The sequence below is a fragment of the Salvelinus fontinalis genome, chromosome 31 (assembly GCF_029448725.1).
Source record: "Salvelinus fontinalis isolate EN_2023a chromosome 31, ASM2944872v1, whole genome shotgun sequence".
Taxonomy (NCBI): domain Eukaryota; kingdom Metazoa; phylum Chordata; class Actinopteri; order Salmoniformes; family Salmonidae; genus Salvelinus; species Salvelinus fontinalis.
The window spans coordinates 8,820,068-8,838,261 of record NC_074695.1 but is presented as its reverse complement, the minus strand read 5'-3'; the positions used below and the strand labels follow the sequence as shown (position 1 = coordinate 8,838,261).

At 43.4% G+C, this 18,194-nt stretch overlaps 1 protein-coding gene across 6 annotated transcripts in view; it reads left to right on the top strand.

The window, feature by feature from the left end:
• LOC129829491 (copine-8-like) overlaps window positions 1–18,194 on the top strand; it is a 206,233-nt gene that overhangs the window by 14,071 nt on the left and 173,968 nt on the right. For all 6 annotated transcript variants that reach the window (XR_008755400.1, XM_055891203.1, XM_055891202.1 and 3 more), the window contains exon 2: window positions 16,901–16,941. Coding sequence is in view for 5 of the 6 variants with exons in the window: in XM_055891203.1 (XP_055747178.1) it covers window positions 16,901–16,941 (41 nt within the window). In the remaining variant the exon portion in view is untranslated. The remainder of the gene's footprint in view (window positions 1–16,900; window positions 16,942–18,194) is intronic.

Sequence of the window (18,194 nt, the reverse complement as noted above, 5' to 3'; positions counted from 1 at the left end):
CCTGTAAACACACAACACTAAATCTGATGTGTTCCCTGTAAACACACAACACTAAATCTGATGTGTTCCCTGTAAACACACAACACTAAATCTGATGTGTTCCCTGTAAACACACAACACTAAATCTGATGTGTTCCCTGTAAACACACAACACTAAATCTGATGTGTTCCCTGTAAATACACAACACTAAATCTGATGTGTTCCCTGTAAACACACAACACTAAATCGGATGTGTTTTACTTCACCTGAGTCACATGGCCTGTATTTAATCAAGAGGGTTGGGGAGTAACTGATTACATTTAATCAGTTACATGTAATCTGATTACCCCCCAAAAAATACGTGTAATCGTTTACGTTAACAGCAAAACTATTGTAATCAGATTACAGATACTTGTGAAAAACTAGATGATTACTTGTTGAATTACTTTTAAATTCAGAAATGTTTGTAACCAAAACAATACATTATGGTACATTTTTCTGTTTTATCAGATATTCAATTCAGCATTGAAAACCACTACGATGTCACACCAAATGTATTTGATGGATTCTTTTTGTCTTCTGCTAATGCCTCTTAAAGGGGAAAGTAATCAAAAAATATCTGTAAGTAATCAGATTATGTTACTGAGTTTCGGTAATCCAAAAGTTTTATTACTGATTTATATTTTTAGACAGGTGACAAGTAAATGTAACGGATTACATTCAGAAAGTAACTTACCCAACCCTGTTCATCTTTGTGTGAGGTAAGAGTGTTGTTTCCTGACTCATCCCTAAAAACCTACCTAGTAGTTATCTCTGTGTGTGTGTGTGTGTGTGTGTGTGTGAGAGAGATCTTTCTCCAATTTTGGGGATGTTAAGATTGCGTCTCACAGGTCGATAGAGCGGATAATTATGCAGGAACCCTCGACACCATGGAGGACTAAATTAGTTTACATCACAAAACACTTGGCTGTACTGAATAAGTGTCTCTCATTAATACTGTCTCATCTGTAACCAACGACAAGCTGATGACAACAGAATTGTTGGGTCACAACCCACAGCCCCATCAAGTGAAATCAAAGTTTATTGGTTGTGTACACAGATTTACAGATGTTATCGCATGTGCCGCCAAATGCTTGTGTTTCTAGCTCCAACAGTGCAGTAATACCTAGCAATACAAAACAATATGCACACAATCCCAAAAGTTTTTAAAAAACATGAAGAAATTTCAGAACGAGCAGTGTCAGAAAGAGCTATGTCAGAGTCCGGAACATGACCACTGTCATGTTTATGACATGTTGATATCACGTTTATGTCATTCGAATGTCACCCAGTTTCATGGTTTGATTTACAGGTACACAGGGGGTTTCCCATAACAAATCAGCGTACCCTCATTATACGCACCAGAATGAGGGTACCCCATACGCCCCAGAATGAGGGTACCCCATAATCCCCAGAATCAGGGTACCCCATACTCCCCAGAATCAGGGTACGCCATGCGCCCCAGAATCAGGGTACCTCGTAGGGCCCAGAATCAGGGTACTCCATACTCCCCAGAATCCGGGTACCCCATACCCCCCAGAATCAGGGTACCCCATACACCCCAGAATCCGGGTACCCCATACACCCAGAATCCGGGTACCCCATACACCCCACTCTAAGACTCAATGTGTGCTTTGAATCCTGTCTGGTTTTACTGTATGTATTTGTAGGAGCTAGGTTATTTAACCTTAATCAAAAAACTGTCGGGATTGGTTCTCTTCTGCGCTGTTCAACCAATTAGGATGAAATGTCGCCTTGTTACCGTCCAAAAGGCTCTCTTTCCACTTCCCCTGAAAACAGGAACTGCCTGTTGTTGGGGACTCGGCAGAGGCTAAGGGTTGAGAGATAGACAGGGAGAGGTGCTGTATATGAATAACAGGAGAGGGGAGATGTATCCACAGTTGAAGTCGGAAGTTTACATACACCATAGCCAAATACATTTAAACTTAGTTTTTCACAATTCCTGACATTTTAATCCTAGTAAACAGTATAGTCTTAGGTCAGTCAGGATCACCACTTTATTTTAAGAAAGTGAAATGTCAGAATAATAGTAGAGAGAATTATATATTTCAGCTTTTATTTCTTTCATCACATTCCCAGTGGGTCAGAAGTTTACATACACTCAATTAGTATTTGGTGGCATTGGCTTTAAATTGTTTAACTTGGGTCAAACGTTTCAGGTAGCCTTCCACAAGCTTCCCACAATAAGTTGGGTGAATTTTGGCCCATTCCTCCAGACAGAGCTGGTGTAGCTGAGTCAGGTTAGTAGGCCTCCTTGCTCGCACATTCTTTGTCAGTTCTGCCCACACATTTTCTATAGGATTGAGGTCAGGGCTATGTGATGGCCACTCCAATAGCTTGACTTTGTTGTCCTTAAGCCATTTTGCCACAACTTTGGAAGTATGCTTGGGGTCATTGTCCATTTGGAAGACCCATTTGCGACCAAGCTTTAACTTCCTGACTGATGCTGCCACCCTCGTGCTTCACGGTTGGGATGGTGTTCTTCGGCTTGCAAGCCTCCCCCCATTTCCTCCAAACATAACAATGGTCATTATGGCCAAACAGTTCTATTTTTGTTTCATCAGACCAGAGGATATTTCTCCAAAAAGTACGATCTTTGTCCCCATGTGCATTCGCAAACCGTAGTCTGGAATTTTTATGGCGGTTTTGGAGCAGTGGCTTCATCCTTGCTGAGCGGCCTTTCAGGTTATGTCGATATAGGACTCGTTTTACTGTGGATATAGATACTTTTGTACCTGTTTCCTCCAGCATCTTCACAAGGTCCTTTGCTGTTGTTCTGGGATTGATTTGAACTTTTCGCACCAAAGTACGTTCATCTCTAGGAGACAGAACGTGTCTCCTTCCTGAGCGGTGTGACGGCTGCGTGGTCCCATGGTGTTTATACTTGCGTACTATTGTTTGTACACATGAACGGGTCCCTTCGGGCGTTTGGAAATTGCTCCCAACAATGAACCAGACTTGTGGAGGTCTACAATTTTTTTTCTGAGGTCTTGGCTGATTTCTTTTGATTTCCCATGATGTTAAGGAAAGAGGCACTGAGTTTGAAGGTAGAAAAATTTCTTGTGTCATGCACAAAATAGATGTCTTAACCGACATGCCAAAACTATAGTTTGTTAACAAGAAATTGGTGGAGTGGTTTAAAAACAACTTTTAATGACTCCAACCTAAGTGTATGTAAACCTAAGTGTATTCCGTCTTCAACTGTAGGAATGGTGTGACAGTTATGGTTGTGACGGGTTCAGCGAGCAGAGCACTAAACTCAGAAGCTCTCTTACCCTCTGACATGCAGAGCTGAAGGGCTCAAACAGTCATATATATATACTGGATGTTGTTGACATGATAGTGTCAGTAACCTTTCTGTCAGACACTGTACATAGAGTTGAACCTCATCACATACTGCATAGCCACAGCATATCAAGAGACTCCTGGAGGTAAATTGCTGTGTGTGTGTGTGTGTGTGTGTGGTGTGTTTGTTGTGTGTGCCTGCTTGCGCATGTGTGTGTATATATAGGCTCCATTCCAAATGTGTCAGATTGACAGTCTGTGTGTTTTGCTGGCGTAGAGGGGAGAGACATGGTGAAATTGGCGTGAATTCCTGCTAAGCGAAGTGGAAAGTAACTCTGTGGAGGTTCTAATAGGCAGAGAAAGTATTCATAACCCTTGACTTATTCCAAATGTTGTTGTGTTACAGCCTGAATTCAAAATGGATTAAATAGATTTATTTTCCCTCGCCCATCTAAACCCAATACCCCATAATGACAAAGTGAAACATATTTTTAGAAAATGTTGCCCCTTTATTGAAATTGAAATACAGACATACAGTATCTAATATTTACACCCTTTTGCTTCGACGTTCCAAATTTGAGCTCAGGTGCATCCAATTTCCTTTTAATCATCCTTGAGACGTCGTTACAACTTAATTGGAGTCCACCTGTGGCCATTTCAACTGTTTGGACGTAATGTAAAAAGCAACACACCTGTCTATATTAAAAAGGTCCCACTGTTGACAGTGCATGTCAGAGCAGAAACTATACCATGAAATCCAAGGGACTGTCTGTAGATCTCTGATAGAAAATTGTGACGAGGCGTATACCTTGGGAAAGGGTATATATATAAAAATATAAAAAATATAAAGTGTTGTAAGTTTCCAAGAGTACAGTGGTCTCCCTTACAAACAAAAAAAGATTGCAATTTTTGAAACTGCAGTAGAATTGCAGTAACTGCAGTCGATTTTGGTATTTGGACGCAGTAATTGCGGAATAATTGCAGTGTACAGCAGTTCAACTGCATTTATACTGCACTGTAACTGCAGTTACACTTCAAAACTACTGCAGTAAATAAAATACTATTATTTTGGATGCAGTATTAGCAGCATACTGCCGTTATACTGCACTCTAACTGCAGTCATACTGCGCTGTAACTGCAGTTATACTGCGCTCTGACTGCAGTTATACTGCGCTCTAACTGCAGTCATACTGCGCTCTAACTGCAGTCATACTGCGCTCTAACTGCAGTCATACTGCGCTCTAACTGCAGTTATACTGCGCTCTAACTGCAGTTAAACTGCGCTCTAACTGCAGTTAAACTGCGCTCTGACTGCAGTTAAACTGCGCTCTAACTGCAGTCATACTGCGCTCTGACTGCAGTTAAACTGCGCTCTGACTGCAGTTATACCGCTCTCTGACTGCAGTTATACCGCGCTCTGACTGCAGTTATACCGCGCTCTAACTGCAGTCTGTTTTTTTATGTGTCACGGCCGTCAAAATGAGGAGACCAAGGCGCAGCGTGGTATGCATACATTCTTCTTTAATATAAGAATGAACACTGAACAAAACTAACAAAATAACGAAACGAACCGTGAAGCTATACAAAGGAGTGCTGAACAGGCAACTACATATAGACAAGAACCCACAAAACCAAAAGGGAAAATGGCTGCCTAAATATGGTCCCCAATCAGAGACAACGATAGACAGCGGCCTCTGATTGGGAACCATATCAGGCCACCATAGACATATAAAACACCTAGACCTACAAAAACCCTAGACAATACAAAACGAACGTACCCACCCTAGTCACTGACCTGACCAAAATAATAAAGAAAACAGATATCTCAGGTCAGGGCGTGACAGTATGGGCTTCATCATTCGGAAATTGTACAAATGATGGAACTACCCAGTCTTTGCCAGGAGCTGGACGTCCGACCAAACTAAGCAGCCGAGCAAGAAGGACCTTGGTCAGGGAGGTGACCAAGAACCCAATGACCATTCTGATAGAACTACAGAGTACGTTGGCTGAGATGGGAGAACCTGCCAGAAGGACAGCAGTCACTACAGCACTTAACCAATCTGGGCTTTATGGGAGAGTGATAAGACGGAAGCAACTCCTTAGAAAAAGGCACATGACAACATGCCCGGAGTTTGCAAAAAAGCACTTGAAAGACTCTAATGAAACAAACTCATTGAACTCTTTGGCCTGAATAAAAATAGCTATGTCTGGGGAGAAATAGCAGGCACAGCTCATCACCCATCTAACACTACCCCTACCGTGAAGCATGGTGCTGGCAGCGTCATGCTATGGGGAGGCTTTTCAGAGGAAGGGACTGGGACACTGGTAAGGATAGAGGGAACAATGAATGGAACCAAATACAGGCAAATCATTGATGAGAACCTGCTTCAGAGTGCAAACAACCATAGACTAGGGTGAAGATTTACATTTCAACAGGACAATGACCCCAAGCATACAGCCAAAGCAATGCTGGAATGGCTTCAGAACAAGAATGTGAAAGTCCTTGAGTGGCCCAGCCAAAGCACAGACTTGAATCCCAATGAAAATGAACGGTTGAATAATTAAACAGATAGAGAGAAAAAACACCTGGCGTCACCATCATATGAAGGTCAATGGAAGGGCTTAGCTATGGCTAATACAGGAAACAGATGTGTTTGTAATGGGTGCATATAGAGCTTATGTTATAGAGACAGCCACAGGCTCCCTCAAAAGCAGATCTATCAGATTGGGAAAGGGGGGATACCTAGTCAGTTGCACAACTGAATGCATTCAACCAAAATGTGTCTTCCGCATTTAAATCAGAGAGGTGCAGGGGGCTGCCTTAATCCACGTCCACGCCATCGACTCCTGGGGGGCTGCCTTAATCCACGTCCACGCCATCGACTCCTGGGGAGCTGCCTTAATCCACGTCCACGCCATCGACTCCTGGGGAGCTGCCTTAATCCACGTCCACGCAATCCACTCCTGGGGAGCTGCCGTTATCCACGTCCACGCCATCCACTCCCGGGGAGCTGCCTTAATCCACGTCCACGCCATCCACTCCTGGGGGGCTGCCTTAATCCACGTCCACGCCATCCACTCCTGGGGAGCTGCCTTAATCCACGTCCACGCCATCCACTCCTGGGGAGCTGCCTTAATCCACGTCCACGCCATCCACTCCCGGGGAGCTGCCTTAATCCACGTCCACGCCATCCACTCCTGGGGAGCTGCCTTAATCCACGTCCACGCCATCGACTCCTGGGGAGCTGCATTAATCCACGTCCACGCCATCCACTCCTGGGGAGCTGCCTTAATCCACGTCCACGCCATTCCACTTCTGGGGGGCTGCCTTAATCCACGTCCACGCCATTCCACTCCTGGGGAGCTGCCTTAATCCACGTCCACGCCATTGACTCCTGGGGAGCTGCCTTAATCCACGTCCACGCCATCCACTCCTGGGGGGCTGCCTTAATCCACGTCCACGCCATCCACTCCTGGGAAGCTGCCTTAATCCACGTCCACGCCATCGACTCCTGGGGAGCTGCCTTAATCCATGTTCACGCCATCGACTCCTGGGGGGGCTGCCTTGATCCACGTCCATGCCATCCACTCCTGGGGGGCTGCCTTAATCCACGTCCACGCCATCGACTCCTGGGGAGCTGCCTTAATCCACGTCCACGCCATCCACTCCTGGGGGGCTGTTGTTGTTGTTTAACTGCCTTGCTGAAGTGCAGAACGGCAGATTCCTCCCCCCCCCCTCGCCGGCTTCAGGACTCGAACCAGCGACCATCTGGTTACTGGCCCAATGCTCTTAACTGCTAGGTTCTGTTTATAATGGGGAAATTAATATAGGGGTTATGTTATAGAGACAATCACCCACAAATTTCAGATCTTTCCATCAATTGAGTCTACATCCAAAATGACACCCTTTTCCCTAGGGCTCTGGTCAAAAGTAGTGCACTCTGTAGTAGAGGTCGACCGATTATGATTTTTCAACGCCAATACAGATTAAAAAAAGCCGATACCGATTAATCGGACAATTTTTATATATATATATATATTTGTAATAATGACAATTACAACAATACTGAATGAACAATGAACACTTTTATTTTAACTTAATATAATACATCAATAAAATCAATTTAGTCTCAAATAAATAATGAAACATGTTCAATTTGGTTTAAATAATGCAAAAACAAAGTGTTGGAGAAGAAAGTAAATGTGCAATATGTGCCATGTAAAAAAGCTAACGTTTAAGTTCCTTGCTCAGAACACATGAAAGCTGGTGATTCCTTTTAACATGAGTCTTCAATATTCCCAGGTAAGAAGTTTTATGTTGTAGTTATTATAGGACTATTTCTCTCTATACCATTTGTATTTCATATACCTTTGACTATTGGATGTTCTAATAGGTACTTTAGTATTCCCAGACTAATCTCGGGAGTTGATAGGCTTGAAGTCATAAACAGCGCAATGCTTGAAGCAGAGCGAAGAGCTGCTGGCAAATGCAGGAAAGTGCTGTTTGAATGAATGCTTACGAGCCTGCTGCTGCCTACCACCGCTCAGTCAGACTGCTTTATCAAATCATAGACTTAATTATAATATAATAACACACAGAAATACAAGCCTTAGGTCATTAGTATGGTCAAATCCGGAAACTATAATTTCGAAAACAAAACGTTTGTTCTTTAAACATTTTCAAAACATTTAACGCTAGCTAGCACCTTACCTTGGCTCCTTGCTGCACTTGCATAACAGGTAGTCAGCCTGCCATGCAGTCTCCTCGTGGAGTGCAATGTAATCGGCCATAATCAGTGTCCAAAAATGACGATTACCGATTGTTATGAAAACTTGAAATCGGCCCTAATTTTTCCGGTCGACCTCTACTCTGTAGGGAATAGGGTTCTATCTGGGACGCAGACTGAGTCTCACTGATGACAGTGAAAAAAGAATACTGTGAACTTAGTACAGTATGTAGACAAGAAGACGGTGAACTTAGTACAGTATGTAGACAAAAAGACGGTGAACTTAGTACAGTATGTAGACAAGAAGACAGTGAACTTAGTACAGTATGTAGACAAGAAGACAGTGAACTTAGTACAGTATGTAGACAAGAAGACAGTGAACTTAGTACAGTATGTAGACAAGAAGACAGTGAACTTAGTACAGTATGTAGACAAGAAGACAGTGAACTTAGTACAGTATGTAGACAAGAAGACAGTGAACTTAGTACAGTATGTAGACAAAAAGACGGTGAACTTAGTACAGTATGTAGACAAGAAGACAGTGAACTTAGTACAGTATGTAGACAAGAAGACAGTTAACTTAGTACAGTAAGTAGACAAGAGTAGGTGATTATTGCCAGGAGATCTGGAGAATAAAAAAACTATGTGAAAGAGTATCTGTGAGCAAGTTTACTAGAGCATGACTTGCAGGAGGATTGCTGAATATTTCTCCAACATTTTCCATGAAGGTTAAGGGCAGTAGCAATTGGTGTTTTTTTGTGGTCGGTTCGGTTTAAAAAATATATACAGTACCAGTCAAAAGTTTGGACACACCTACTCATTCCAGGGTTTTTCTTTATTTTTACTGTTTTCTACATTGTAGAATAATAGTGAAAACATTAAAACCATGAAATAACACATATTGAATAATGTAGAACCAAAAAAGTGTTAAACAAATCAAAATATATTTTTTATTTGACGTTCTTCAAAGTAGCCATCCTGTGGAATTTCTTTCCTTCTTGATGTGTTTGAGCCAATCAGTTGACTTGTGACAAGGTACGGTTGGTATACAGAAGATAGCCGTATTTGGTAAAAGACCAAGTCCATAGTATGTCAAGAACAGCTCATAAGCGAAGAGAAACGACAGTCCATCATTACTTTAAGACATGAAGGTCAGTCAATACAAAACATTTCAAGAACTTTGAAAGTTTCTTCAAGTGCAGTCGCGAAAAAACATCAATCAACCAATTTCTAGAGCTTCCTTACCTCCTCCTCCTCCCTTCTTTTTAATGAATGTTCATCTCGATGCCATTTGTCCTCCTGTGACTTCCATAGGACCAATGAGAGAAGAGATGGACTCTCAGAAGCAGCACATGCAGAGCGGGCCGTGCAGATTCTATTTAAAACGGGCTCACCAAAATAGACGCTTCCTCTTGGAGGTGCCAATTAGGTTACTGAAAACTCCTGGAGAGCACTGGGGAGAAGAGAGGAAGAGAAGGAGGGACTGGAGAGCAGTGGTGAGGAAGAGAAGGAGGGACTGGAGAGCACTGGGGATAAGAGAGGAAGAGAAGGAGGGACTGGAGAGCACTGGGGAGAAGACCGGAAGAGAAGGAGGGACTGGAGAGCACTGGGGAGAAGAGTGGAAGGGAAGGAGGGACTGGAGAGCAGTGGGGAGAAGAAGGGAAGGACTGGAGAGCAGTGGGGAGAAGAAGGGAAGGAGGGATGGGAGAGCACTTGGGAGAAGAGAGGAAGGGAAGGAGGGACTGGAGAGCACTGGTGAGTAGAGAGCAAGGGACTGGAGAGCACTGGGGAGAAGAAGGGAAGGAGGGACTAGGGAAGGGCGGTGAGAGGGGACTAGTGTTCACCAGGCTGATTATCAAACCCTGCGAAGGGAGGAATTATTTAATTCTGATGTGATCCACCTTAATTTACATAAAGAACCCCCGTAGACTATGGAGTTACCAGATAAATAAACAGATAACACACTTTATTTGAACGTTTTGCTGGCGTCTTATTGTTGTACTCAGGATTTCCTTAAAAAAGCTATTCCTATCTCAATGGGATTTACCTGGTTAAATAAGTTTGAAGTGTTGTTTATGACACATTCATAACAGTGACATAAGTAGGAAGTCGAGCCCTTTTCACAACTATGTTGGTGTATGTGGACCATGATAGGTCCTTACTGATGTGGACCATGATAGGTCCTTACTGATGTGGACCATGATAGGTCCTTACTGATGTGGACCATGATAGGTCCTTACTGATGTGGACACCGAGGAACTTGAACCTCTCGACCCGCTCCACTACAGCCCTGTCGATGTGAATGGACCGGCTCAATAACATTAAACCCCAACACCCAGACTGGCTCAATAACATTAAACCCCAACACCCAGACTGGCTCAATAACATTAAACCCCAACACCCAGACTGGCTCAATAACATTAAACCCCAACACCCAGACTGGCTCAATAACATTAAACCCCAACACCCAGACCGGCTCAATAACATTAAACCCCAACACCCAGACCGGCTCAATAACATTAAACCCCAACACCCAGACCGGCTCAATAACATTAAACCCCAACACCCAGACTGGCTCAATAACATTAAACCCCAACACCCAGACTGGCTCAATAACATTAAACCCCAACACCCAGACCGGCTCAATAACATTAAACCCCAACACCCAGACCGGCTCAATAACATTAAACCCCAACACCCAGACTGGCTCAATAACATTAAACCCCAACACCCAGACCGGCTCAATAACATTAAACCCCAACACCCAGACCGGCTCAATAACATTAAACCCCAACACCCAGACAGGCTCAATAACATTAAACCCCAACACCCAGACCGGCTCAATAACATTAAACCCCAACACCCAGACTGGCTCAATAACATTAAACCCCAACACCCAGACCGGCTCAATAACATTAAACCCCAACACCCAGACTGGCTCAATAACATTAAACCCCAACACCCAGACCGGCTCAATAACATTAAACCCCAACACCCAGACTGGCTCAATAACATTAAACCCCAACACCCAGACCGGCTCAATAACATTAAACCCCAACACCCAGACTGGCTCAATAACATTAAACCCCAACACCCAGACCGGCTCAATAACATTAAACCCCAACACCCAGACTGGCTCAATAACATTAAACCCCAACACCCAGACTGGCTCAATAACATTAAACCCCAACACCCAGACCGGCTCAATAACATTAAACCCCAACACCCAGACTGGCTCAATAACATTAAACCACAACACACACCCGGACTTGAGCAATTTACCTCTCCAATTAGCACAGTGACATGAGGAAATGGAATACTATCTATACTCTACGGTTCTGTAAGTTCCATTTAGACAGACAGGGAAAAGGTGACGGACAAGCTGATTGGTTTAGATTAATGGAAGACAAAACAGAGCCAGATGGTTGCGACGAGGTGTGTGTGTGTGTGTGGTGTGTGTGTGTGTGTGTGTGTGTGTGTGTGACAAAGATGGCTTTGTTTTCTCCAATGATAATTACTATGACAACGTTCTGACTGTAGTCAGGTCAGCTGCAGGGTAACCGCTGACAATAACCTACATTAAACAATGATAATAGCATCACACACACACACACACACACACACACACACACACACACACACCCCATTCCCCTAACATCACAGTAATGGATTACTATGTATTGAACTGCCATTGATGAATTTGTACATGAACGATGACTTGATGCCTGTACTGAATCAGAGGGTCTGGTATGTATTAATTTAACTGTCCCTTTGCCTGTAGGGCCTGTAGGGATGTAGAGCCTGTTGAGATTTAGAGCCTGTAGAGATGTAGAGGCTGTAGGGCCTGTAGGGATGTAGAGCCTGTTGAGATTTAGAGCCTGTAGAGATTTAGAGCCTGTAGAGATGTAGAGATGTAGAGCCTGTAGAGATGTAGAGCCTGTAGAGCCTGTAGAGCCTGTAGAGCCTGTAGAGATGTAGAGCCTGTAGAGCCTGTAGAGCCTGTAGAGATGTAGAGCCTGTAGAGATGTAGAGCCTGTAGAGATGTAGAGCCTGTAGAGATGTAGAGCCTGTAGAGATGTAGAGATGTAGAGCCTGTAGAGATGTAGAGCCTGTAGAGATGTAGAGAAGTAGAGCCTCTAGAGAAGTAGAGCCTGTAGAGCCTCTAGAGAAGTAGAGCCTCTAGAGAAGTAGAGACTCTAGAGATGTAGAGCCTGTTGAGATGTAGAGCCTGTTGAGATGTAGAGCCTTTAGAGCCTGTAGAGATGTAGAGCCTGTAGAGCCTCTAGAGAAGTAGAGCCTCTAGAGAAGTAGAGCCTCTAGAGATGTAGAGCCTGTTGAGATGTAGAGCCTGTTGAGATGTAGAGCCTTTAGAGCCTGTAGAGATGTAGAGCCTGTAGAGCCTGTAGAGATGTAGGGCCTGTAGAGCCTGTAGAGATGTAGAGCCTGTAGAGATGTAGAGCCTGTAGAGATGTAGAGCCTGTAGAGATGTAGAGCCTGTAGAGATGTAGAGCCTGTAGAGATGTAGAGCCTGTTGAGATTTAGAGCCTGTAGAGATTTAGAGCCTGTAGAGATGTAGAGATGTAGAGCCTGTAGAGATGTAGAGCCTGTAGAGATGTAGAGCCTGTAGAGATGTAGAGCCTGTAGAGATGTAGAGCCTGTAGAGATGTAGAGCCTGTAGAGATGTAGAGCCTGTAGAGATGTAGAGCCTGTAGAGATGTAGAGCCTGTAGAGATGTAGAGCCTGTAGAGATGTAGAGCCTGTAGAGATGTAGAGCCTGTAGAGATGTAGAGCCTGTAGAGATTTAGAGCCTGTAGAGATGTAGAGATGTAGAGCCTGTAGAGATGTAGAGCCTGTAGAGATGTAGAGCCTGTAGAGATGTAGAGAAGTAGAGCCTGTAGAGCCTCTAGAGAAGTAGAGCCTCTAGAGAAGTAGAGCCTGTAGAGATGTAGAGCCTGTTGAGATGTAGAGCCTGTTGAGATGTAGAGCCTTTAGAGCCTGTAGAGATGTAGAGCCTGTAGAGCCTCTAGAGAAGTAGAGCCTCTAGAGAAGTAGAGCCTGTAGAGATGTAGAGCCTGTTGAGATGTAGAGCCTTTAGAGCCTGTAGAGATGTAGAGCCTGTAGAGCCTGTAGAGATGTAGGGCCTGTAGAGATGTAGAGCCTGTTGAGATGTAGAGCCTGTAGAGATGTAGAGCCTGTAGAGATGTAGAGCCTGTAGAGCCTCTAGAGATGTAGAGCCTGTTGAGATGTAGAGCCTGTTGAGATGTAGAGCCTGTAGAGATGTAGAGCCTGTAGAGATTTAGAGCCTGTAGAGATGTAGAGCCTGTAGAGATGTAGAGCCTGTTCAGATGTAGAGCCTGTAGAGATGTAGAGCCTGTAGAGATGTAGAGCCTGTAGAGCCTGTAGAGATGTAGGGCCTGTAGAGATGTAGGGCCTGTAGAGATGTAGAGCCTGTAGAGCCTGTAGAGCCTGTAGAGATGTAGGGCCTGTAGAGATGTAGAGCCTGTAGAGATGTAGAGCCTGTAGAGATGTAGAGCCTGTAGAGCCTGTAGAGCCTGTAGAGATGTAGAGCCTGTAGAGATGTAGAGATGTAGAGCCTGTTGAGATGTAGAGCCTGTAGAGATGTAGAGCCTGTAGAGCCTGTAGAGATGTAGAGCCTGTTGAGATGTAGAGCCTGTTGAGATGTAGAGCCCGTAGAGCCTGTAGAGATGTAGAGCCTGTAGAGATGTAGAGCCTGTAGAGCCTCTAGAGATGTAAAGCCTGTAGAGATGTAGAGCCTGTAGAGCCTGTAGAGATGTGAGCCTGTAGAGATGTGAGCCTCTAGAGATGTAGAGCCTGTAGAGATGTGAGCCTGTAGAGATGTGAGCCTCTAGAGATGTAAAGCCTGTAGAGATGTAGAGCCTATAGGGCCTGTAGAGATGTGAGCCTGTAGAGATGTGAGCCTATAGAGATGTAGAGCCTGTAGAGATGTAGAGCCTGTTGAGATGTAGAGCCTGTTGAGATGTAGAGCCCGTAGAGCCTGTAGAGCCTGTAGAGATGTAGAGCCTGTAGAGCCTGTAGAGATGTAGAGCCTGTAGAGATGTGAGCCTGTAGAGATGTGAGCCTGTAGAGATGTAGAGCCTGTAGAGATGTAGAGCCTGTAGAGATGTAGAGCCTGTTGAGATGTAGAGCCCGTAGAGCCTGTAGAGATGTAGAGCCTGTAGAGATGTAGAGCCTGTAGAGCCTGTAGAGATGTAGAGCCTGTAGAGCCTGTAGAGATGTGAGCCTATAGGGCCTGTAGAAATGTAGAGATGGCATTGTTGCACTTTGCTGCTTGTGAGTTATTTATTGACCTTAATATTCTATAACAGGAAATCAAAGACAGGTCTGATGCAGTAGAATATATTGGTATTCTAATGAGACAGTGTTTATGTCCCAAATGGAACCCTATTCCCTATCTAGTGCACTACCTTTGACCAGAGCACTATGGGCCCTGGTCAAAAGTAGTTCACTAAATAGAGGATAGGGTAGTATTTGGGAATCCACCAGTCTTCGCAATTGGAGAAGTGTTATGTGACAGAAAATGTAAAAAAACATTAATTTCCATAACTAGGGACATCTGTTATCAAAAAGTAACAATCCCTCCCTGTCTGTATCTTCTCCAGCATGATGGAAGCTGTTGTGTGAGGGAGGGCTAAAAATACCTTTATTACCATAATGCCAAATGAATACATGTGGACTGGCCATGTTGATGGCTTTAGTTGGACAATAATGACTGTGACTCCTACTGTCGCTGTGTGCTGTGGTCTGCTACGGTTGCTCACCCTGCCTCCCCCTCTGATTTCCCGGTGCCCAGACTCCAGATTCACCGTGGCACAAAGGGTGGCACAACACTCTGCAGTGCTGCTTGCCAGCCCCATTATCACTGAGGGGAACAAACTAGCACCAGCCTACTGCAAACTCAATCACACACTGCTCTCTGCTTTTTCACAATGGGCTGTTTGCCCGCTAATTGGTGCACAACGTTTTCAATTGGCTCCTCTGCCTCCGTGTCCTGGGGAGCTAGCTGGAGATTTACTGTGCAATATAGTACTGTATGTTGGCAGTGAACACGTCAAGGCAACGGGATATGGTTATGGATGGTTGTAAATTGGATTGTATGATTGGATGATTGGATGATTGTAAATAACCATGTTAATAATAGTGTTACAATATGGAGGACATTTTGATCAAGCAGTGTGTATTGTGTTCTAAAGAAAGGAAACTGTAATCTAGGCTATACTTAAAAGTAGATATATGTGTTTTGAGTTGAGTGGGATTATTGGTCAAATAAAAGTCTATTGGAATAAATATATAATTTCAGTACATACACGGTACAAACGTCTTCTATATCTTGACGGTTAAGAGCTCTCTTGTGACCTGTTATTTCCTATTGTGACCTGGTATTTCCTCTTATGACCTGTTATTTCCTCTTATGACCTGTTATTTCCTCTTATGACCTGTTATTTCCTCTTATGACCTGTTATTTCCTCTTATGACCTGTTATTTCCTCTTATGACCTGTTATTTCCTCTTATGACCTGTTATTTCCTATTGTGACCTGTTATTTCCTCTTATGACCTGTTATTTCCTATTGTGACCTGTTATTTCTTATTGTGACCTGGTATTTCCTCTTGTGACCTGGTATTTCCTCTTGTGACCTGTTATTTCCTCTTATGACCTGTTATTTCCTCTTATGACCTGTTATTTCCTCTTATGACCTGTTATTTCCTCTTGTGACCTCTTATTTCCTATTGTGACCTGGTATTTCCTCTTGTGACCTGGTATTTCCTCTTGTGACCTGGTATTTCCTCTTGTGACCTGGTATTTCCTCTTGTGACCTGTTATTTCCTCTTGTGACCTGGTATTTCCTATTGTGACCTGGTATTTCCTATTGTGACCTGGTATTTCCTATTGTGACCTGGTATTTCCTATTGTGACCTGGTATTTCCTCTTGTGACCTGTTATTTCCTCTTGTGACCTGGTATTTCCTATTGTGACCTGGTATTTCCTCTTGTGACCTGTTATTTCCTCATATGACCTGTTATTTCCTCTTATGACCTGTTATTTCCTCTTATGACCTGTTATTTCCTCTTATGACCTGTTATTTCCTCTTATGACCTGTTATTTCCTCTTATGACCTGTTATTTCCTCTTGTGACCTCTTATTTCCTATTGTGACCTGGTATTTCCTCTTGTGACCTGGTATTTCCTCTTGTGACCTGGTATTTCCTCTTGTGACCTGGTATTTCCTCTTGTGACCTGTTATTTCCTCTTGTGACCTGGTATTTCCTATTGTGACCTGGTATTTCCTATTGTGACCTGGTATTTCCTATTGTGACCTGGTATTTCCTATTGTGACCTGGTATTTCCTCTTGTGACCTGTTATTTCCTCTTGTGACCTGGTATTTCCTATTGTGACCTGGTATTTCCTCTTGTGACCTGTTATTTCCTCATATGACCTGTTATTTCCTCTTATGACCTGTTATTTCCTCTTATGACCTGTTATTTCCTCTTATGACCTGTTATTTCCTCTTATGACCTGTTATTTCCTCTTATGACCTGTTATTTCCTCTTATGACCTGTTATTTCCTCTTGTGACCTGTTATTTCCTCTTGTGACCTGTTATTTCCTCTTGTGACCTGTTATTTCCTCTTGTGACCTGGTATTTCCTATTGTGACCTGGTATTTCCTCTTGTGACCTGTTATTTCCTCATATGACCTGTTATTTCCTCTTATGACCTCCCAATGAACTATTATGACCTCCCAATGAACTATTATGACCTCACTCTCTGAGCCATAAATATTAAATCAGACTAATTTCTTCTCTTTCAGGAATCTATTAGACAGAGACACATTCTCCAAATCTGATCCATGTAAGTACTTTACCTTCACAGTTATCATTTCACATTTATCACAATTATTACTGTATTGCGTTAAATTACAGATGAATGACTGGCTTAGCCTATACGGCTAGTATGTGTAAAGAATAAAGATCTCCATGTAATTACATTTTTTATACAACACAGGTGTCACGTTCTGACCTTAGTTCCATTTTTATGTCTTTATTTTAGTTTGGTCAGGGCGTGAGTTGGGGTGGGCATTCTATGTTGTTTTTCTATGTTTTGTTCTGTTGTTCTATTTCTATGCGTTTGGCCTAGTATGGTTCTCAATCAGAGGCAGGTGTCAGTCGTTGTCTCTGGTTGGGAGCCATATTTAGGTAGCCTGTTTTCTTTTGTGTTTTGTGGGTGGTTGTTTCCTGTGTCTGTGTTTGCAACATACGGGACTGTTTCGGTTGTTTGTTTGTACTTTTGTTAAGTGTTCTGTTGATTTTATTAAATATTCTCATTATGGACACTTACCACGCTGCACATTGGTCCGATCCTTGCTACTCCTCTTCAGACGAAGAGGAAATCCGTTACAACAGGTGTCAAACTCATTCCACCCACTCATTCCAAACTCATTAGGCCCGAGTGTCGGCGGGTTATCGCTCCTCCCTTGAACTTGATTGACAAATTAAGGTCACTAATTAGTAAGGAACACCCCACACCTGGTTGTCTAGGGCCTAATTAAAAGGAAAAACCAAAAAGCCTGCGGACACTAGGCCCTGCGTGGATTGAGTTTGACACCCCTGCCCTATACTTTCCTTCACTTTATCTGGGCTTAACTGTGATTTAGTTGACGCTGCTATTTCAAAGTGTTCCCTCAATAACTGCATGTCATTGGCAGAGTAATGTGACAGGTCTTCGTCACAGCTAGAGTTACAGAAAGAGACAGTAGCTTTAAGCGATAGTTTGTGATTTTGGCAATGAGGCCCTTTTATCTACTTCCCCAGAGTCAGATGAATTTGTGCATACCATTTTTACGTACTGTATCTTCATCAAAGTATGAAGGAAGGTGCTAACTAGCATTAGCGCAATTGCTAAGTAGCGTTAGCACAATGACTGGAAGTCTATAGCTGTTCCAGATGACTTCCAGACTTCCAATCATTGCACTAACGCTAGTTAGCATTGGCTCGCTAAACTACCTCTATCTTCCTTCATATTGGACGCAGATACATACAAATGGTATCCTTAAGTTCATCTGACTCTGGACAAGTAGGTAAAGCGCATCATTGCCAAAATCCTGA